The sequence below is a fragment of the Enhydra lutris genome, unplaced genomic scaffold (assembly GCF_002288905.1).
Source record: "Enhydra lutris kenyoni isolate GAN:26980312 unplaced genomic scaffold, ASM228890v2 scaffoldscaffold46, whole genome shotgun sequence".
In the NCBI taxonomy this organism is placed as follows: Eukaryota; Metazoa; Chordata; class Mammalia; order Carnivora; family Mustelidae; genus Enhydra; species Enhydra lutris.
The window spans coordinates 3,670,353-3,692,406 of NW_019154130.1; the positions used below are offsets into that span (position 1 = coordinate 3,670,353).

Here is a 22,054-nt window from a genome sequence, read left to right on the forward strand (position 1 = left end):
TGCATGCACACTACCAGCACTGGACACTGAGGAGTCACTGAATACACTGCCAGTTGCAAAACCCTCCTTAGAAATCACTGCCTAGGGGCACCTGGGTGGCTCAGTGGGTTAAACCTCTGCCTTCAGCTCAGGTCATGATCTCACGGTCCTGGGATCGAGCCCCACATCGGGCTCTTTGTTCGGCAGGGCGCCTGCTTCCCTCTCTCTCTCTGCCTGTCTCTTTGCCTACTTGTGATCTCTGCCTGTGAAAATAAATAAAATTTAAAAGAAAAAAAAAAAGAAATCACTGCCTTAATCCTTAATCCAGTTAAGAAATGGGCAGAGGATCGGAGTAGACACTTTCCCAAAGACACCCAGACGGCTAACAGACACATGAAAAGATACTCGACGCCACTCATCATCGGGGAAACAACCACAATGACATACCACCTCACCCCTGTCAGAGCGGCTAAAATTAGCAGAAGAAACAGGTGTTGGTAAGGATGTAGGGAACAGGGAGCCCTTGGCGCTGCTGGTGGGAATGAAACTGGTGCAGCCACTCTGGAGAACAGTGTGGAGTTTCCTCAAAAAGTTCAGAATAGAACTACCCCACAATCCAGCAGTCGCCTACTAGGTATTTACCCAAAGGATACAAAAATACAGATTCGAAGGGGTATTATGCACCCCAATGTTCATAGCAGATTATCTGCAAACTACGGAGAGAGCCCAGATGTGTGCCGACTGAGGAATGGATAAAGAAGACGCAGACACGGGCAACGGAATGTGACTCAGCCAGCAAAAAGAATGAAACCTTGCCATTTGCAACAACATGGGTGGAGCTAGAGTGTATTATGATAAGTGAAATAAGTCAGAGAAAGACAAATACCATATGATCTCACTCATGTGGAATTTAAGAAGGGGAACAGATGAACACATGGGAAGGGGGTGCAGAAGGAGAGAGGGAAACAAAGCACAAGAGACTCTTAACAATAGAGAACAAACAGGGTTGATGGAGGGAGGTGGGTGGGTGATGGGGTACATGGGGGGTGGGCATTAAGGAGGGCACCCCTTATGGTGAGCATTGGGTGTTAAATGTAAGTGATGAATCACTGAATTCTACTTCTGAAACCAATATGGCACTGTATGTTAACTGAAATTTAAAGGACAAAAGAAGAAAGAAATCTGCCTGATGGCTCGAATAACTAGGATGTAGACATGCGGATTCCTGGGCCCACCTCTGGCTCTTCAAGGGGAATCTCCGAGGGGGAGGGAGTTATCCCAGCATCCACATATGGGACAAGGCCGGGGACGTTTCCTAGGGCTGCCCTACCTATGGGAGCTTAGTTCTCAGACCCACTAATTGGTAGCATCTGGGTCCCTCTCCCTGCTTTGTCTTCCCGTGGTGCGACAGATTTTTCAAGCCAAAAAAAAAAAAAAGAAGAAGTGGAGATGCCGGGGATTGAACCCGGGGCCTCATACATGCAAAGCATGCGCTCTACCACTGAGCTACATCCCCTGGCTACAAGGGGCGCTTTCTGGGACCGAGAATATCAGAAGTCGCATTTTCATCCCTTTTGCACGTTTCTTCCTTCCCGGACGTTCAATGTCTCATCGATTCCGAGAGGCCTCTTTACGCCGGGTGAAGCGCCCCGGCCAGGGGCCGAAAAACCCGTAAAAACCCGGACCGGAGCGAATAGGCGCGACGGCCAGACAGCGCTATTTCTATATGAATTGACCCAGAAGAACACTGGCAGCGCTTGTCCTCGTTAGTATAGTGGTGAGTATCCCCGCCTGTCACGCGGGAGACCGGGGTTCGATTCCCCGACGGGGAGGCAGGTGAATCGTTTTAACAATGAAACGGAGGTTTTCCTGGCATTCCCTGTGAGTTATAGGAGCGTGCTGTGCTAAACCGCGTACTCAATAGGCTCCCTCGTAGGTATAAAATATGTGTAAGTTGTGAGTGTGTTATTACCTCTAATTCTGGTGGGTATCAGAGTAATGATGATAACCAGTAATTATACGGCTCTTACTACGCACCGGGGTGTGGATAAACGTTTTACAGGTGTGCGCTCCTGTGATGCCGGCAGGGGCTCCGTGGTCAGGTTAGGCAGGTGAGGAAGCGCAGGCAGAGAGCAGCTCGAAACTTGCCCAAGGTTGCACCCACCACGGTCTACTCGGGACACTGGTCATCTTTGGAAGGAAGGACTGGCCCAGGTGGGAACGGCGCTCACCTTCTCTTCTGCGCATATTTGTACTGTTTGAATTTTATTTTTCTCCCTCCCTCCCTCTATACTTTTCCTTCCTTCCTCCCAACCTCCCTCCCTTCCTTCTTTTTTCTCTTCTTTCCTTCCTTTCTTCCTTATGCGATTTTTACCAAAGTGATATACTTAAATGGTTTTTAAGGAACTACAGAGATAGGGGTTGCACAGAATTGTCGATGTACTTAAATGCCACGAAATTTTTTCTTGGAAATGGTTAACTTTATGTTTTGTGCATTTCACCTCAATTTTTAAAATAATCACTTTTTAAAAAGAGCAATACTTGTTTGGGGAAGAAAGGATTGGAAGGGGTGGATGGGAGTGTAAATGGCTTCAGCCCATTCGGAAAGCACCTGGAAAGCTCTGTATTCCACCATCTAACTTAATAATCCCATGCATGAAATTTTGCCTTTAGGGAAAGGACGCAAAAGGAAAGGCCTACATACAAACAACTTTGGTTTCTTTCGCTTCTTAGCACTGTTATTATATCGATTATCTGGTTAGTGTGTTTGTGACTGGGCAAGAAGGTCATTAGGTGCCTACCAAACACTTATTAAAAGACTTCGCATCATCAAGCCTCCCCACTCCACATCCTCTTCCAGACATCACTCCCCTTCCATTTCCCAAAGCAGAAAAAGCCAAACCTGGACGCCAACCTGTTGATTTCCTCATGCCTTGAAGCTGAGCGAGTGCCACAGGTATGGCGGTGGTGCTAGGATCTGAGTCACTCACTGCCCCAAGGAAAGTCACAATCTGGACAAAGCGTCCTCCACACACCTTGGCTGGTCAGCATCCCTGTCACACCTTAGGCTGCTTGGGGAGTTGCACCCAAGGGCTGACCTTGCTCCTATCGCAAAGAAGGGGGCTTGAGAAAGTGGGGTTCTGAGTCAGGTACTGCTCATTCATCCATTCACTTGTTCATTAATTCAACGGTATTTATTAAGCACATACTATGTACCAGGCACTGTTCTCGACCTTGAAGGATACAGAATTGACCCTCAGGGATCTGTCATTTTAGCTGGGGAGACAGAGAATGGACAAGGAAAAACAATATCTAAGCTAACAGCAAGCAGTAAGGGGCTGGGGGTCCTGCTGGGAGGCGAGATCGGAGAGGTCGTCTCGGAGGCGGTAACCTTGAAGGACGAGAAGGAGCAGGTATCTGCGAACCTGGCTGGCGTGGGTCCCTGCTTGTCCTGCACTCCCGGCATCGATCCCCAGGTGGACGACCCGGGGCCGGCAGTACGACCAGGAGGAGCGGAGTAGAGCGAAAAAGCCAGCAGCCGAAATAGCTCAGTTGGGAGAGCGTTAGACTGAAGATCTAAAGGTCCCTGGTTCGATCCCGGGTTTCGGCAGTTCTCACCCCTTTTTTTTTTTTTTTTTTTTCCCCCCCATGCATGAAAGGAAGCTGAAAAAATACAAACACACGAAGAGACGAAGTTAATTCTTTCCAATCATTAAACCGGTTTCGGTTTATTTCAAAAAGCTCCGAGCGGTATCCACCGAACAACAGAGCGGAGGGAAACTTCCTTGCAATCTGAGAAGTTTCAGCAAGGCTGTGTTTTTCCTGATTTTTTCCAGCCTATTTCTTAAGCGCGTATTAATCTGTGTTACGTGTTTGCTGATGTCTGCCCGTTAATTTTGGCTTCCTGTTTATTAATTTCTGCTCCCTGAATTCTCGCGGCCGAATCACGGACGTGGCAGGGAACAGCTTCTCTAAGACGGAGTTGAATCGAAGGGGACTTTTGTTCTTCTGTTTTGAAGAAAAAAAGAATAAAATATAAAACCCTTTGGTGGGTGTTGATGCTCGGCGGAACTTGTATGTGCCTTAAAAAGGGCACCTGAAGGACTCCGACCAGCGCCAATCCTCGTTAGTATAGTGGTGAGTATCCCCGCCTGTCACGCGGGAGACCGGGGTTCGATTCCCCGACGGGGAGGCTGCAGAGTGCTCTTTTTCCCCGCCCCCCCCGCCGTTTCTCTCCCAAAAGAATCAAATTCTTCCACATGTGCGGAAATCTCCTTACTCGAGGAAAATCAACTGACAAGCCAGCGAGATTCGGTCTGGCGGGCGCCCACTGAGGACCTGGTTACAGTCACGGTCCAGCCCAGTGTCACACGGTTATGAGAAGACGAAGTTCTCGGCGGTATTTCCATCTCCCGCATGCCCACAGCGCGTCTGTGAAGTGCTCGGTTTGGTCGGTGCTGACCCAAAAAAGACTGCCGATTTTTAAGACCAGGAATGCTCCTTCTGCCCCAGATAGTTCCATCCTCTTGTATCTTGCCCAGGACCCAGGCTGGCCCTTAAAAAAAGTTTATGGATTTGACCCAGGAGGTCGGGGGCCGCTACACTGAAACGTCTTCTTGTCTTAACTCCGTTGCCGACTCCTTCCTGAGTAGCTGTCAGCCTTCCCAGGCTCCCACTCTTTCGTTTGTCTGGGGTCCCCCACCCCACCCCCACCACATTCATTCTGCAAATATTTACTGAAAACGTGTTAGGTGTCAGGCCCTGTTCTAGGCACTGGGGCTGCAGCAGGAACCAGAGTGGCCCAGCTTATGACCCAGACAATAAACAAATGCTATAAAAACAGTCTCCCAAAGTGATAAATGCTGTAAAAACAAAACAAAATAAAACAAGTAGGAGGGCATACTAGGGAGTGTATGGAATGGGCAGGCCCCATTAGTGAGGTGTCCAGGAAGGTCCTGCTGAAGACTTAGACAATGAGAAGGAGCCACTCACCAGAAGATCTGGGGAGCACCCCTGCTCTGCTCTGCTGGCAGAGGAAAGGGCAGGTGCAAAGGTCCTGAGGTGCAAAGGAGGGTGTGTGTTTGTGGAACAGCAAGGAGGCAGGTGTGTGCACAGAAGGGGGAGAGAAGGAAGGGCTGAGGTCAGAGAAGTGGATCAGAGAGCCTTACTGCCCAGACTAAAGAGTCTGAATTCGACTTTAGGGTTTTATGCAGAGAGGAAACACAATCAGGTTTGTTTTGAGCAGAGTAGTGTGGCAAGATAGAAAACAGGGGCACCTTCTGGACCAAACACCATCCCTTAGCTCGTTCCCAAACCACGTCTAAAATATCACCTATGGTGACATTCCCCTGTGCTGGGCCAAGGTCTCTCTCCACTGGAGTTCACATAATAACAGTATCATTTGTCATCCTGAGAACCACAGGCAGGCCAGACCTTGTAGCAGGCGCTGTTCTAAACGTTCCGGGCATAGCTGTTCAATGGCCACCCCAACCCTGGGGAGTAGGCACTAATCAGATCCCCTTTTTATGGATGAGGCCCAGAGAGGTGAGAATATGAAATCACAGAGGTGGCAGAGTGTGTTTTCCCCATCGGAGTAAGGGACTTGTTTCTTGGCCAGAAAGCTCCAGCGCCAGTGGAAAGAGGTGAAGCCCCCGTTTTCTGCCCTCTCCTTGCCTTCAGCCATTCCTTCACCCCGAGTGGCCCCTTGGGGACTTGGAGGACACAACAGCAACATATTCTCTCCCCTGGGGTGCTTCATAAGCACTCTGCACAGCTGTGCTAAGTGACAGTTAAAAATGGTTCTTTTCAGTGGGCTATGCAAAGCAATTCCTCCCTCAAAGCCCTGAGTTTGATGCTGCATCTGTTTCTTTTTAATTTGCTTATTTTTATATTAGAAAAGTTCTCTGGGAGGGGGGAAGGTCTGCAAACCTCAAACTCACTGAAGATTGGGATACTTTTTTAAATTAAGTTTTCTAGTTCCAATATAGTTAACATGCAGTGTTATATTAGTTTCAGTGTACAATATAGTTAGAGATTCAACACTCCCCTATGTCAACCAGTGCTCATTCCTACAAGGGCTGTCGTTAGCCCCCATCATTTATTTCACCCTGGAATGGTTTTAAAGGTCAGGGAACCAGACACTTCTGGATGGAGGTGCGATCAGGGCAACACCCTTACTTATTGGAAAGAAACTCATTTCCCATCCCTTCTTTTCTGTGATGAGCAACAATCAAAAATAGGTCAATTTCCCTTTGTTCCTTAGTCCTGATATCAGCTAGAACTTCAGCTGCAAGGCTATACAGAAAGGATCTATTTGGGAAGATTTATTTTGGTTTGCTTATGCTAAACCCAAACACATATTTAATTGTATAAAATTTTAACTTAGAAAAACAAGGGGGAAGAAAATCTTAAGAATAGTGTATAGCAGAGAATTTCAGAAAGCAAGGCAGGAGGGGAGGGGGATGTAGCTCAGTGGTAGAGCGCATGCTTTGCATGTATGAGGCCCCGGGTTCGATCCCCGGCATCTCCACTATATTTTCTTTTTTTCTCTTTCGTCTTTTGTTTTCCTGATTCTTATTTTCTGCCCCTGTTCTTCATCATTAAAGCGTCATATATGTGATTATTACAACTCCAGTCACTACTTGGGAGGTGGGATTTTCAAGGTAGGCATGACCCTCCCTTTCTGAAACCTGTAACACTCCTGATGTACTTTTGTTGGAAGAGGTTAAGGGGAGCTGTTAGCGGAAAAACAAAAAGGCAAAGATCCTCTGATGACTAAAACCAGAGAGCCCCAGTAAGAAAGATCAACTGGGGATCCTGGTCAGGGTCCTTTTCCTGGCACTATGACTGCCGTTCAAGGCTCCCAGCACTGGTGACTGATTCTCGCCATCAGAGGACAAATATGGAAGATCTGACTGTGTTGGCCCTTGCCCTTTGTTTGTGCTATTAATAACCAGCCAGTCTGGGAGTGACCAGAAAGGAAGCCAGCATTCTCAGCAGGCAGGATTTTGCTTCCTACTTCGTCCATCAGCAACAGGTCATAAATTGAATGAGTGAATGAATGAATGAATGAATGGCTTTGATGCACATACTGTTCATGTTTTTATTTATACACGATCTGTATTTTTTTGATCATTAAAGATCAAAGATGTTTTTACCTGTTGCATTCTGCGGGTTCAGTTCTTTGTAGTAATAATGAATTTCTCACCCATCAAATCCTGTCTCTCATGTGACTTGACCTCATAGTTTAAAGCATAAAAACAATAAGTAAATAAATAAAGCATAAAAGCTTCTCGTCTTAGATCTGGCGGGACATGATTCTTAATAAAGCGTTCACTTTTAAGATGAAACCGAAATTTGTAAGATGACTTACCAGCTGGGTGGATGGCGGGTGGATGATGGCTAAGGAGCTTCTGTGAAGGTTATTTCTCTCCAAATGTCAACAAGGTTTTAAGGGAACAAAATGTTGAGGTAATTTCTAAAGTTAATCAGGCCTAACACGAAACCAATTATAGGCTTCTGTTTTTACTTGGTACCGTATAATTAAATTAAATTAAATTAAATTAATTAAAATAAAATAAAAATAAATAAATAATAAATTAATTAATTAATTAAAAATAAATAAAAATAAAAATAAATAAAAAATAAATTAAATTAAATAAATAATTAAATATAATAACACACTGACAAGGAAAAAAAAATACCATGAGGCTTGTTGGGGAATGTAGCTGCCTAGAAACGTAGTGAATCTTTGAGAAATAAGTCATTTTCAACTATTACATTTTATTTTACACTTAAAAAAACAAAGTTCATTATATAACATTCCTGGAGTAGTCAAATTCAGAGAGACAGAATGTAGATTAGTGGATGCCAGGTGCTGGGGGAAGGGGACATGGGGAACTTTTTAAAAAAAAAAAATTATTTATTTGAGAGGGAGAGAGGGAGGGAGAGAGGGAGAGAGAGAGAGGATCTCAAGCTGACTCCAGGATGATTGTAGAGCCCGTTGCAGGGCTCAATCCCTCAACGCCAAGATCACAGCCTGAGCCAAGATCAGGAGTTGGATGCCCAAAGACTGAGCCAGGCGCCCCAGGGAGCTTTATTATTATTATTATTTTATTTTTATTTACTTATTTTTAAAGATTTTATTCATTTGAGAGACAGTGTGTGAGCAAGAGAGCACAAGCAGTGGGAGCAGCAGTCGGAGAGGGAGAAGCAGACTCCCCACTGAGCAGGTAGCCTGATGTGGGGCTCGGTGCCAGGACCCTAGGATCATGACCTGAGCCAAAGACAGACCCTTACCTAACTGAGCCACCCAAACACCCCCCCAGGGAACTCTTTTTTTTTTTTTTAGCTAAAGTCACTTGAAAAATAGCGGATGGGAGAGGGGCTATTCGTGAACCCTCCTTGTATCCTCAATGCAGATCCTTCTAGCAGGCTCATTGGTTGTAGACCCCCACTCCCCAACGCCTCACCAACCAAGGAAGACTGACTCCTGTCACAGGACAGGAGACTAGAAGTAATGTTGTAGGAAAGACGTTAGGGTTCGAAGCTGATGGTCAAGAAAGAATTCTTGAGCTGTCTTTGGCAGAAAAAGGTGATTTTATTTAAGCACGGGGACAGGACCCGTGGGTAGAAAGAGCTGCCATGGGGTCACGAAGAGTGGCCCATTGTATACTTTCCAATTGGGAGGGGGTTAGGAATTAAGTCTGTAAGAAGGTTACCAGGACCTGGAGAAAAGGTCATTTCATACTGTCTAATGAAACCTTAGTCATGAGACCCTTCAGATGTATATCGGTGGCCCATATGCTTGGGGGGTGACTGCCAACATGTATCTTGGGGGTTTAGAGATAAAGGAAATTTCTAAAGGAATTTTTATATGTTAAACTAGACTTACAGGATCCTGGGCTGAGGTTTGGAGCAGGGGAGGAGGTGGTTTGGGCTCGGACTGTCTTTTGCCCTTACCCTTAGCAAAGTATCAGCGTCAAGGCAGCTGAGTCCCTAGAGGAAAGTCACTCTGCCTGTTTTAAGGACTTGTCAATGGGCTGCAGGTAGTAAGGAAATTTAATAATTTTTCTTCTGCCTTTGTTTCCCGCATCAGTAAGACACTAAACTGTCACAAACTATCCTACCTCCTATCTCTTCTATTCATTTTTCCTAAAAACCATTGGCTCCCCATTGAGAGGCCTAAATTCCCCTTCTCCTTCCCTATAAGATAGTATTTATGCCTAAATTCTAAAACCACCTCTGAATTATTCATTTCCCCTGGGTATCTCCTATGTATACATGAAATATACATGTTAATAAACTTCTGGGTGGGTTTTTTTTTCTCTCTCTCTTGTTAATCTTTCATTACAGGGTCTCAGCTAAGAACTCAGAGGGTAAAGGGAAAATTATTTCCGTCCCCACAGTATACCTAACACAATGAACTGTCTGCTTAAAAATGGTTAAGATGGTAAATTTTGTCATGTGTCTGTTTTGCCACAGCTTAAAAAAACAACGAATTAAGGACAAAACAAGTCTCCTGTAGACTAATTTCTCAATCTTCCTAAAGCAGGCAAATTTGAGGACTGAAGCTACAGGCTGATTTCCTGCCTGGTGGGGGATGAAACTGGTTATTTTTAACACGGAGCGCACAATGCAAATGCATTTACGTAAACAGGGAAAAGAAAGAGTCCTTCGGGCTTTTCTTCCCCCCTAAACTGCACAAACCTTTGACTACCTTTTATGGTTATATAACCAATGACAAAGCAAGGCAAACACCCAGCCAGCTCTTGGTTTCACTCTTTCTCTTGGGGACGGGGAATGTTTGCTGATTCTGGTGCCCTAGGACTTTCTCATGACGCTGAGTTAAGTTCCAGATATGGTCGTGACCTTCAGGGGAACCAAATGCCGCTGGGAAGGAAGAAAGGCAGGCAGATAAACAGGGACAGGTTCATCGGCAAAACTCCCCCCGCCCTACAGCAGCCCAATGCCCAGGCCCTTTGTGAGCTCAGCCCATCACGTGCTCACCCCTGCCCGCCAATCCCGCCGTGTTACTAGGCCTCCGTCGCTTTTGCATTGGTGGCCCTCTGAAGCAATCTCTTCTGGGGCACTTGCAAAGGCCGGATCTGTGGGTGGAAGGAACTGAAAATGGATCCAGTGACTCACCCTGGATCTCGCACATTCTAGCACATTACATTCTAGGTCAGGGGATTTTAGGTTTCAGGGACGTGAGTTGATATCCAATTCCTGGGTCCAAGTGGGTTTTGGGAGGCCTTCTCGGCAAACAGAAAAGCAGTTGTAATGAGGACAACAAAATTCCCCTGTAGGGCAGGGTTGCTCAACCTCCTTGGCGTTACCGACATTTGGGGCTGGGTGATTGTGTCCTAGGGGACCTGCAGCAGCATCTCCGGGGCCTCTATTACCAAATGCCGGTGGCACTTCCTCCACCCTGCTAACACTACCGTTGGGACAACCAAAAATGGTCTCCAGACATGGTCAAATGTCCACTGAGGGGCCAAGTCACTCCTGCTTGAGAATCACCTGCTTGAGAATCTAGGGAAACACCAGCCATCTGTCTCATTTTCTCTTCCCCTCCCTGTCACCCCAGTGCCCTTGCACAAATGTTTACTTCTATTTGCTCTCACACAACCCACTGTTGGACTTAAGGAATGCAGGCGTGTTTCAGAGCATTTTTTTTTTTTTTCCTGCTAGAGATAGCATCAGTGTTGTCAGTTCCTAAGAATGTTGTTTTCTCCTTGGAGATAACTGACTTGGGACCCACTTCCCACCCTCTGAGCCTCTTTTCTTCCTCCTCTCCCTCCCCTGCCTCTGAAATCAGGCCTGTTTTTCTCTGTACCTTTTGTACTCTGGAAAAAGTTATGTCACAAAGCTCGTGACTCAGCCTCTAAACAACATGAATCACGAGGCTGTCAGCAAAAGCCACAGCCAAAAGCGAGCAGGGTGTGGTATGAAGCTAAGCCTGGTCACCTTAGAAAGAACCTGGGCATTTTGGTTCTCTGAAACTTCTGCCCAAAATTTGGGAAGAAATATCCCTATAAGAATCCCCCATGTTTTGTTCCTTTAAAACGTTCTAGAAATAATCTTCATAAAAGCCTGGATTGGAAGTTACGGGGGTCTCCTGCTAACCTGAAAAAAAAAATATTTTTGGTCTTTATTATTCATTTTAATTTTCCAGTAACAATTCATTCTCTTTGAAAAAATGTTAAAATTTGCACAGATTAAAGTCTATTTTGAAACTTCCTCAGACCTTTTTCAAAAATACCTACATACAGGGGTCAAAAAAGAAAACACATAATTTTATTTTGACGCACATTTTAGGAAAGTTGAAATACTACAAGGTTCACAATTTAAAACAGGAATGAATCCTTTTTTAATGCCAGAACACTTTTTAAAAAATATTTTATTTGTTTGACAGACAGAGATCACAAGTGGGCAGAGAGGTGGGGGTAGGGTGGGAAGCAGGCTCCCCGCTGAGCCCAGAGTCCCACACAGGGCTCTATCCCAGGACCCTAAGATCCTGACCTGAGCTGAAGGCAGAGCCCAACCCACTGAGCCACCCAGGCACCCCTGACAGAACATTTTTAAAGCAATTTTTCCTTCTTTTTTTGAAAGCTTTGAGTACGGAAATTAAAATACCTTTCTCCCCTCTATATTGCAGAAATGGGGGATATTTCTAAAAGAGTCCAGAAGGGGCAGTGGCTGGGAAATTGAGCATGTGAGGGAAATTTTTCACCGTAAGCTTCCAAAAGCCTCTTGTTTTTCACCATATTCATATATGTATATTTTTTCATATTCATAAATCTTTAAAACACTTAAAAAATATGTTGGAGAAAGGACACCTATAAATCACAAAATGAGAAAGATCTGGCTGGCAACCTTTTACTCTTCTTCTATCCACATTGCACTTTGCCCTAGAATGAAGTTTTCTATTTGGGATATTAGATTGTTTTGTTTCTCGGCCCAACCACAAACCACAGGGCTGGGATTTAATTAGGGTGTTTAAAACCTCAGGCGTATCTAGGATGCACTTCTGAGCTCCCCCGAGTACCGACACTTAGGAAGATGGGACGCCACCGTGTTTGCAGTCAAGCACAGCCTTCCCAACCCAAGTGGCGCAGATGAAACAGGAAGGCCAAAGAACAATCTAGAAAGTTCGGTCAGCTTCCAGAGGCGCCTCCAGTAGATGGGGTTTCTGCTCCCCTTTTCAGAGTTGGGCTTAGGGACCGCCCCCCCGCCCCCGATCCACCCCAGGGGCGCTCTGCCAAGAGCGCGGACTGGCGGCCCAGGCCTGGCCCACCTCCAAGCCCAGATCTGTCTAGTCATCCGTCCTGTCCGCACGCCCGCGCGGGGGAGGGGGGGGGCATGGGCAGGTCGCTACAGCCCGGGGTAGAAGTGGGGGAGGGGACGGAGTCGGAGCGTGCCCCGGCGTGAACACCCCTGAGCTCGCAGAGGGGCGAGGGGCGCGCGACGCCAGACCCCTCTCAGTCCAGGGCGGGTCTCGAGAGCCGCGAGGACCGTTGCGGCTGAGGGGAGGGGGCGTCGGGGTCCGGCGGGGACAGCCCGCTCCGGGCTCCCTATGGACTCCGCGCCGGGTTTTCGCTCCTTCCGCGGGCCCTTTCCCTCCCCTCCTCCGTGCCTCCGCCCCCGAGATCGAGCGCCGGCCAAGTCCGTAAGCATAGCACTCAACTGACGCGCTGATCCCTCCGCGCGGGCGCCAAGGACGGCGGTCCTTACTCAGCCGATTCAGTCTACAGCCCATCCTTGACAGGTAAACATATCTGGAGGGGCTTTTAGATGATTTGGGTGGGGGGGCACTAGTTTTCTCTTCGGACGGCAGGAAATGTGAGAAAAGTAGTCCCTTCTCGGCGTTTCTGCGGAGGGATCCATCGGAGCGGCGCCACCGATTACTATATAAGGAGGCGCCGGGTGTGGCGCAGGCAGTTCTTTGGAGGCCGGGAGTTCCTTTTCCGTGTTTGTGTGTGAGCTGTAGTCACAGCCGTTTGGTGAGGAGTGGGCCGCTCTGCTGCCCGGGGGTCTTGTGGCCGGGCGAGGCGAGGGGAGGGGAGGCTAGAGGCCGAGCAGCGCGCTGCCGGCGGAGCGGAGGTGGAGGCGTTTAGTCTCCCGGGGCGCGGGAGCGGAGGTCTCTGAGGGGGAGGGCTGCAGTAAAATGGCGGCCGCTTCGGATCCGTGACTGGAAGAAGCGGGGCTGTGAGGCTGGCTGAGGTTGGAGGGAGAAGCCTGGGAAGGGGGGTGGTCGTGAGTGGATGAGAACGCGACGGGCCCGTGAGGCCTTAACGGGGCTCCTTGCGCAGTGTGAGTGGGGGAAGCCGAAGTGTGTTCCGCGGCCGCGCTGGCCCCGCGGCTCGTCGCAACGAGTGGGCACTAAATGCGCGTGCCACTCCGCAGTCCTGCGCTTGTTCTCGGGGAGGGGACCCGCTCGCCGCGCCGGTCACGTGATGTCACCCCTTTGTGGGCTCACAATCCCGGGTGGGGCTGCCTGGTCCTGTGTGTGGAGCTGACTCTGGTCAGTTGTGGGACGCAAGGGTTAGGCCCGGGGAGGACCCTGCAGAATTGGCCGGGGCAGACATCAGTGAGGTGGGAGGGGAACATAAGTGAGGCCCGCGCCTTCACTTCACCGGTATTGATGCTTTTTCCTCCTCGCAGGGAACGGAAGCTTGGCTTGGGAGCTAATTTGCACTTCGGCAACCTCTCCTATTTTTCTAGTTAGCTTCTTTAGGGGACGCTTGTTTGGGGGAACGTAAGACAGTCATTTAGTGGTAGGATCCTGTTCACATGCGAGTTGTCTGCTACAGTTGGGGGTTCTTTGTTTCTGTTCTCTCGTGACAGACAATGCAGATCTTCGTGAAGACCCTGACGGGTAAGACCATCACCCTGGAGGTGGAGCCCAGTGACACCATCGAGAACGTCAAGGCGAAGATCCAGGACAAGGAGGGCATCCCCCCTGACCAGCAGAGGTTGATCTTTGCGGGGAAACAGCTGGAGGATGGGCGCACCCTGTCCGACTACAACATCCAGAAGGAGTCCACTCTGCACCTGGTCCTGCGATTGAGGGGTGGTGGCTTAAGTTCCCCCTTTTAAGCAGTTGACAAAATTCATTGCACTTTTCTTTCAATAAAGTTGTTGCATTCCAAATAGTGTGTGTTTTTTGTGGGCGTGAGAGGGGTTCTTTTTAGTTTGGATGAGGGTGTGAGGAGTCAAGGTTTTCAGTCTCTCAGTGATTCTAGTAACCAGAAGGTAAGAAATCTCAGTACAAAAATTTGGAGGTTGTAGTATACACAGATGTACGTGTAACAAATAGGACTGTTCAAAAATACAGTTTTTCAGGTTTTTAAAAGCTGTGTAATTACGGACATCTTTTCATATCACCGTATCTAGATTTACCTCATTCTTGTTAATGCTCTTGCTATTGCATTGTATGGATGCCCTGTGATTTAACCTAGGCACCAACATGTTTATAGATTTTTGTTGTTCTGTTGCAAAGTACATCCTTATACACCGCTCCTTTTTATACTAATACTTTGAAAGTATGGCATAGATAACGAGATTTCTGTGTAATAAGGTTCTCAGAATTAAAAATCTGCCTTAGAACTTGTTTTTACAATTGTCCCATGATATTTTTCTATTTTTAATTTTTTGAGTAGGTAACACTTCACACGTTCAAGATATATAAAAAGGTTAAAATAGGGGCACCTGGGTGGGTTCAGTCAGTTAAGTGTCCGACTCATGATTTCAGCTGAGGTGATCTCAGGGTGTGGGATCAAGCTCCGTGTCAAGTTCCCCCCCAACTCAGTGGGGAGTCTGCTTGAATTTCTCTCCCCCTCTTCCTCCCCCTGCTTGCACACGCTCAGGTCTTTAGGGGTTCCTGGGTGGCTTAGTCAGTTGAGTGCCTTTGGCTCAGGTCATGATCTCAGGCTTCTGGGATCCACCCCTTCATCTGGCTCCCTGCTCAGCTGGGAGTCTGCTTCCCCATCTCCCTCAGTCTCCCCCCCCCCCCCGCCCCACTTGTGCACTCTGGCTCTCTCAGTTAAATAAAAATCTTTTTTAAAAAATCCTTAAGGGGCACCTGGGTGGCTCAGTGGGTTAAAGCCTCTGCCTTCAGCTCGGGTCATGATCTCAGGGTCCTGGGATTGAGCTCCGCATCGCATCGGGTTCTCTGCTCAGCGGGGAGCCTGCTTCTCCCTCCCTCTCTGCCTGCCTCTCTGCCTACTTGTGATCTGTCAAATAAATAAAATCTTTAAAAAAAAAATCCTTAAAAGTTTAAAATAGTATATAATGTCCTCCATGCTGTCTTGCATCCATCCAGTGCTCCAGCCCCATCCCTGCCCCAAAAGTACTTTCAGGGTTTATGCATATGCAAGCAACCACTAATTATTAATCCCCTCCATTACAAAAGGTAGTATACTGTTTGTGTCCTGTCCTGTACCTTGCTTTTTCACTTTACATCTTTTATAGTTTTGACAAGAGTTCTAATACCTTTTCATTTTGCATAAGGGAAAAAATACCTCATGTCATTTTCTCAAGAACAAAACCACCAAACTAACACAATCCCTTGTGAAACATTTACAGCAGCCCCCCAACAAATAGAGGAACCATAGTGATAATGTGATGAATAAAAAGCACTTCTGCTATTAAGGGGTCTTCAGTCGATTTAATGAACAGATACTAAACGTGTTCAGTTTCATGGAGTGACTTAAATCTTCAAAGCGCTCTGAAGTTTGGTTTCGCACTAGTTAACTGCTGTGAGAGGATTCACTTACGTAGATGAGTCTCGAGTAAACTAGAAAAGCATGTAGCTTGCGTTTATTTAAAATAGCGTCCCTACTTACGTTTTGTCTGAAAGGACAACACTCTTGCCAAGTTACAAATATGGCCCTCCCAGAGGTATATTCTAGCAGCTTGACAAAAGTGCCTTTTAATAAAGGATTAGCCACGTCAGTGTGTAGTGCTCATTTCTGCCGGAAGAGGGAGCGCCTAGGACAGGTTTTGGTTTAGACATGAGGCCTGCAGCGCCCCCAAGCGGTTATGGTTGACCAAGCAACTTAGGCTTTCACCTTCCCCACCCCGCCCACAGAGGCTTTTTACGGTGCCCCTCGCTCCAGCCCCAATGCCTTCTACTTTCTCCGTTTCTTTCCAATCCTGCAGCTGCTTCCTGTTGGAATTACTCCACAATGTCTAATGTAGCTATTATTCAATGTAGACCCTCTATTACTGTATCTCAGCAGATACAGTATACAGATACAGATCGTTAGATCCCCTCAAAATGCTGCCTTCCCTGCTTCCCTCTCCGGCTGGCCACTTACTTTTCTCCATATGGTCCCTTCCATTTTCCACCTTTCTCCACTCAAGCGGCTCCCTCTTTCTAAAATGCTGCCACTCCCACCTTAAATTCTACCCAACGTCAAGACCCAATTCAAAGGTCACACTAACTAAAGCTCCTTGACTGTCCTGACTGGATACTATCTACATTCCCGAAATCTCCTAGGTCTTCCTATTTAAAAAAAATATATAGGGACGCCTGGGTGGCTCAGTTGGTTAAGCAGCTGCCTTTGGCTCAGGTCATGATCCCAGCATCCTGGGATCGAGTCCCACATCGGGCTCCTTGCTCGTCAGGGAGCCTGCTTCTCCCTCTGCCTCTGCCTGCCATTCTGTCTGCCTGTGCTCGCTCTCTCTCCCTCTCTCTCTGACAAATAAATAAATAATAAATAAATATATATATATATATATTATTTATTTATTTATTTATTTGACAGAGAGACAGCGAGTGATGAATCACTGAATTCTATTCCTGAAATCAATATTGCCCTATCTGTTAACTAACTAGAGTTTAAATAAAAATGTGAAACTAGGGGCGCCTGGGTGACTCAGTGGGTTAAAGCCTCTGCTTTCGGCTCAGGTCATGATCCCAGGGTCCTGGGATCGAGCCCCGCATTGGGCTCTCTGCTCAGCGGGGAGCCTGCTTCCTCCTCTCTCTCTGCCTGCCTCTCTGCCTACTTGTGATCTGTCTGTCAAATAAATAAAAAATCTCTAAAAAAAAATGTGAAACTAAATAAATAAATAATATTTAGTATTTCCCTATGATTTAGGCCAGTGAGGGAACACAAGCAGGGGGAGTGGGAGAGGGAGAAACAGGCTACCCGCTGAGCAAGGAGCCTGATGTCGGACTCGATCCCAGGGCTCTGGGATCATGACCTGAGCTGAAGGCAGATATTTAATGACTGAGCCACCCAGCCATCGCCCTAATTTCTTAAAAAGATCTTATTTCTTTATTTGCCAGAGAGAGCAAGCAAGCACAAGCAGGGGGATCGGCAGGCAGGGGAGAAGCAGGCTCCCCGCTGAGCAAGGAGCCCAATGTGGGACTCCATCCCAAGGCCCTGGGATCATGACCTGGGCCGAAGGCATACACTTAACCGACTGAGCCACCCAGGCACCTCTACAGGTTTAAAAATAATATGTGACTACCAGTTACTACAGGGGATCTTATATTTAGCAAATATAGGTATCTACTTAATTAAAATTTATTGACCCCCCTACTGTATCAGAATGTTTCTAGTAATAGAAAACCACTGGCCTAAATCATAGGGAAATACTAAATATTATTTATTTATTTAGTTTCACATTTTTATTTAAATTCTAATTAGTTAACATATAGGGCAATATTGATTTCAGGAATAGAATTCAGTGATTCGGGGTGCCTGGGTGGCTCAGTGGGTTAAGCCGCTGCCTTCGGCTCAGGTCATGATCTCGGGGTCCTGGGATCGAGCCCCGCATTGGGCTCTCTGCTCAGCAGGGAGCCTGCTTCCTCCTCTCTCTCTACCTGCCTCTCTGCCTGCTTGTGATCTCTCTCTGTCAAATAAATAAATAAAATCTTAAAAAAAAAAAAAAGAATTCAGTGATTCATCACTTACAACACCGGGTGCTCATCATAACAAGTGGTCTCCTTAACGCCCATCCCCCACCTAGCCCATCCCCCACCCACCTCCCTCCATCAACCCTCAGTTTGTTCCCGTTGTTAAGAGTCTCTTGTGGTTTGCCTCCCTCTCTCCCTCTCTTTGTTTCCTTCCCATACGTTCATCTGTTTTGTTTCTTTTTTTTAATTTTTATTTTTTTAAAGATTTTATTTATTTATTTGAGAGAGAGTGAGAGAGAGCATGAGAGGGGAGAAGGTCAAAGGGAGAAGCAGACTCCCTGTGGAGCAGATGCAGGTCTCCAAGATCATGACCTGAGCTGAAGGCAGTCTCTCAACCAACTGAGCCACCCAGCCGCCCCATCTGTTTTGTTTCTTAAATTCCACCCATGAGTCAGATCATATGATATTGTCTTTCTCTGACTGACTTATTTCACTTAACATAATACACTCTAGTTCCATCCATGCTGTTGCAAACGGCAAGATTTCATTCTTTGATGGCTGAGTCATATTCCATTGTACATACATATCACATCTTTTTGTAAAAGATTTTATTTGAGAGAGAGTGTGTGAGTGAGGGGAGGAGCAGAGGGAGAGGGACAAGCAAATTCTGTTGCTGAGCACAGAGCTCAACCCAGGGCTCCATCTCATGCCCCTGAGTCCATACCTGAGCTGAAACCAAGAGCTGGATGCCTCACTGACTGAGCCACCCAGGTGGCCCAATACCACGTCTTTATCCATTCATCAGTCAATGGACATTTGGGCTCTTTTCATAGTTTGAATATACGTTTTCTTTATAACAAGATACTCAGAGCTAGGGCTCTGGCCTCTTCCATGTGGTCTTTTTTGGGGGCGTCATCAGCAAGATGGCTGAGCAGTTCCACACATCACATACAGATCTGACAATGTCCAGAGGAAGAAAGAGTGGCATCTCATTCCTGTGACTCTTGTTAGGAGCAAAGAAAAACACACACACACACACACACACATCTTTCCTGGAAGTCTCCACAGCCGACTTGCCTTCATTGTCCAGAACAGGGCTACATGCTCATTTATTTTATTATTGTTGAAACTGCTGAATCTATTTTTAAATTTTTTGGTTGTTCTTACTGCTTTTCTTCCTCTTACCCTTAGAATATAGGTGTTTTTTTTTTTTAAGATTTGATTTATTTATTTATTTATTTATTTATTTATTTACTTTAGATTTTTATTTATTTATTTGACAGACAGAGATCACAAGTAGGCAGAGAGGCAGGCAGAGAGAGAGAGAAAGGGAAGCAGATTCCCTGCTGAGCAGAGAGCCCAATGTGGGGCTCGATCCCAGGACCCTGAGATTATGACCCGAGCCGAAGGCAGAGGCTTTAACCCACTGAGCCACCCAGGTGCCCCTGATTTATTTATTTTTGAGAGAGAGAGATCACAAGTAGACAGAGAGGCAGGCAGAGGGAGAGGGAGAAGCAGACTCCCCACTGAGTAGGGAGCCGATGCAGGGCTTGATTCCAAGACCCTGGGATCATGACCCGAGCCGAAGGCAGACGCTTAACTAACTGAACTACCCAGGGTCCCTCTTTTTTTTTTTTAAATTTTATTTATTTGTCAGAGAGAGGGAGAGAGACAGAGAGCACAAGCAGGGGAAGCAGCAGAGGGAGATGGAGAAGCAGACTTCCCGCTGAGCAGGGAGCCTGATGTGGGGCTGGATCCCAGGACCCTAGGATCATGACCTGAGCTGAAGGCAGTCATCCAACCAACTGAGCCACCCAGGAGCCCCAAAGGTAAGATACAATATGAAATGTTTAATACTTGGTTGTGGTGTCCAAAGTAAAAATGTCTAGAGCCTTCAAAGAGCTTAAGAGGCCCTGTTCTTGTTTTTCTTTTATTAAAAAAATATTCGAGGGGCTCCTGGGTGGCTCAGTCGGTTAAGCGTCTGCCTTCTGCTCAGGTCAGGATCACAAGGTCCTGGGATCCAGCTCACATCGGGCTCCCTGCTCAGCGGGGAGCCTGCTTCTCCCTCTCCCTCTGCTCCTCCGCACTGCTCTGCTCTCTTCCCACCCCACACTCAAATAAGTAAATAAATAATCTTAATTTAAAAAAATAAAAAAATATTTGAAAACAGATTAGACTTTTTTCCACCAAGCCTTCCCTGCCACAAGAGAATCCTGGAAGTTTCGGGATAAATCATTTATGGCATCCACATGGGAAGTCTAGGCTGAAGGGAAGAAAAGTAATTACTGGATGGACAGATCACTGCAGGGCCTACAGTCACCCTAGGACACCGACAGAGTCATAGGGATGAAATGCAGTCTTTCATGGGCTCTTCATTAGTACTTCCCCGAGATAAGACAGCTCTAGAAGTGCTTGAATGACCCCTACTGGGTCTCCTAATTTGCCTGAAAAGAAAACTGAATCAAGAACCAGGTTCTTGGGGCACCTGGGTGGCTCAGCCGGTTAAGCCGCCACCTTCAGCTCGGGTCACGGTTCCGGGGTCCTGGGACCAAGCCTCACGATCCCCCTGCTTGTGCACTCTCTCTCTCTGACAAATAAATAAAATCTTAAAACACACACACACACAAAGTAAAGAAAATTTAAAAAATGAAAATAATAAAGAATACAAAATAAATAGTAATACCGGACAGCAGTGAGCCGCTAGCGTCCATCCAGCCCACCTCCAAGGCCGGGAGGAGGAGGTTTCTTAGTGCGGACAGGTCAGGACTTGGGGAGCCTTCGCTTCCCTACGTAAGCCATCCCTCCCCTCCACGGGCTCCAGCAGAAGCATGTAACTCTTTACTGTGCAGAAGAGAAGCGTGGGGGGCCCTAACCAGAGCCGAGATCGCCGAAACCACGTTGGCCTGCCAGCTAGACCCAGACTCAGCAACAGCGCGAGGAGTGTTTTGGGCCACAGGAAACAGAAAGAACAAATTGAGGAGGATTAAACAAAGCCGTACTGATTTTGTCACTCAGCAAGAAGTCTGGATGTAGGCAGTGAGGGCCTGACCGGGGATTCTGGGAGCTCCCCGGGCCACAGCTCCAGACACCACATCTGTACTCAGAGCAGGAAGAGGGAGGAGTGGGCTCAGCCACAGCCACATCTTTTTTTTTTTTTTTTTAAAGATTTATTTATTTATTTATTTATTTATTTATTTATTGAGGGAGAGAGAGAGAGAGAGAGGGAATGAGCGGGAGGAAGGGGCAGAGGGAGAAGCAGGCTCCCTGCTGGGCAGGGAGACCGATGTGGGACTGGATCCCAGGACCCTGGGATCATGATCTGAGCCTAAGTCAGAGGCTTTACCCACTGAGCCACCCAGGCGTCCCCCATATCCGCATCCTTTACGAAGAAAATAAATGTTTTCACAGACCCATCCTCAGGTCTCAGTGATCAGAACAGGCCAGGCTGGTCGTAGAGCATAGTTTCTTGAACTCAGTACTACAGACCTTAGGCCTCGGTCGTTCTCTGGTGTGGGGCCGCCTGGACCCCTCTAGGGGGTTCAGCAGCCTCCCTGGCTTCTACTTACCAGATGCCAGCAGCCCCCAGTTTAACAGCCAAGAATGTCACCAGGCATTTCCAAAGTGCACCACCCCTCCTCCACTCTTGAGGATCACTGGACTTGACCAAATCATGAGACCTTAGGCTGGCTCTGTTGCCACCTTAAAAAAAAAAAAAAATCACAATGAGCAAAGGACGATGGTTGTAGGCATAGGTGTAGGAGCTAAAAACAGTGATGATGAAATCTGACACTTATTCTTTATATCATCTTTTTTTTTTCTTTTTTTTTTTTTAAGATTTTATTTATTTGACAGAGTTCACAAGTAGGTAGAGAGAGAGGAGGAAGCAGGCTCTCTGCTGAGCAGAGAGCCCGATGCAGGACTCAATCCCAGGACCCTGAGATCATGACCTGAGCCGAAGGCAGAGGCTTAACCCACTGAGACACCCAGGCGCCCCTATTCTTTATATCATCTTGATAAAGGTCAGTGTTACACATGTGGAGACCAATGGTTCTTAAAAATGCGTGCAAGAGGACACCACCAGACTGGTTGAAAGTGCACTCCCTCGGCCCTAGCCCAGAGGCTCTGAATCAGTGGGGCTGGGAACCTGCACTTTTAGTCAAACCCATGAAGATTCTGGATTTTTTGAAGATTTTATTTATTTGACAG

The 22,054-nt window shown here is 47.0% G+C and overlaps 1 protein-coding gene and 5 non-coding genes across 6 annotated transcripts; 5 read left to right on the forward strand and 1 right to left on the reverse strand.

Annotated features, from left to right (window-relative positions):
• Positions 1-1,423: 1,423 nt before the first annotated feature.
• On the reverse strand, positions 1,424-1,495 carry TRNAA-UGC. The gene has a single exon. It is a non-coding gene; the product is annotated as a tRNA-Ala (tRNA).
• A 244-nt stretch (positions 1,496-1,739) lies between these two features.
• Positions 1,740-1,811, forward strand: TRNAD-GUC. Its single transcript has one exon. It is a non-coding gene; the product is annotated as a tRNA-Asp (tRNA).
• A 1,705-nt stretch (positions 1,812-3,516) lies between these two features.
• On the forward strand, positions 3,517-3,589 carry TRNAF-GAA. Its single transcript has one exon. It is a non-coding gene; the product is annotated as a tRNA-Phe (tRNA).
• Positions 3,590-4,099: 510 nt separating this feature from the next.
• On the forward strand, positions 4,100-4,171 carry TRNAD-GUC. Its single transcript has one exon. It is a non-coding gene; the product is annotated as a tRNA-Asp (tRNA).
• Positions 4,172-6,436: 2,265 nt separating this feature from the next.
• On the forward strand, positions 6,437-6,508 carry TRNAA-UGC. Its single transcript has one exon. It is a non-coding gene; the product is annotated as a tRNA-Ala (tRNA).
• Positions 6,509-12,934: 6,426 nt separating this feature from the next.
• Positions 12,935-14,133, forward strand: LOC111156450 (ubiquitin). Its single transcript, XM_022517365.1, has 2 exons — positions 12,935-12,983; positions 13,828-14,133. Exon 2 carries the CDS (start codon positions 13,831-13,833, stop codon positions 14,077-14,079), a length of 249 nt encoding a protein of 82 aa, XP_022373073.1. The 5' UTR covers positions 12,935-12,983; positions 13,828-13,830; the 3' UTR covers positions 14,080-14,133.
• Positions 14,134-22,054: the final 7,921 nt, after the last annotated feature.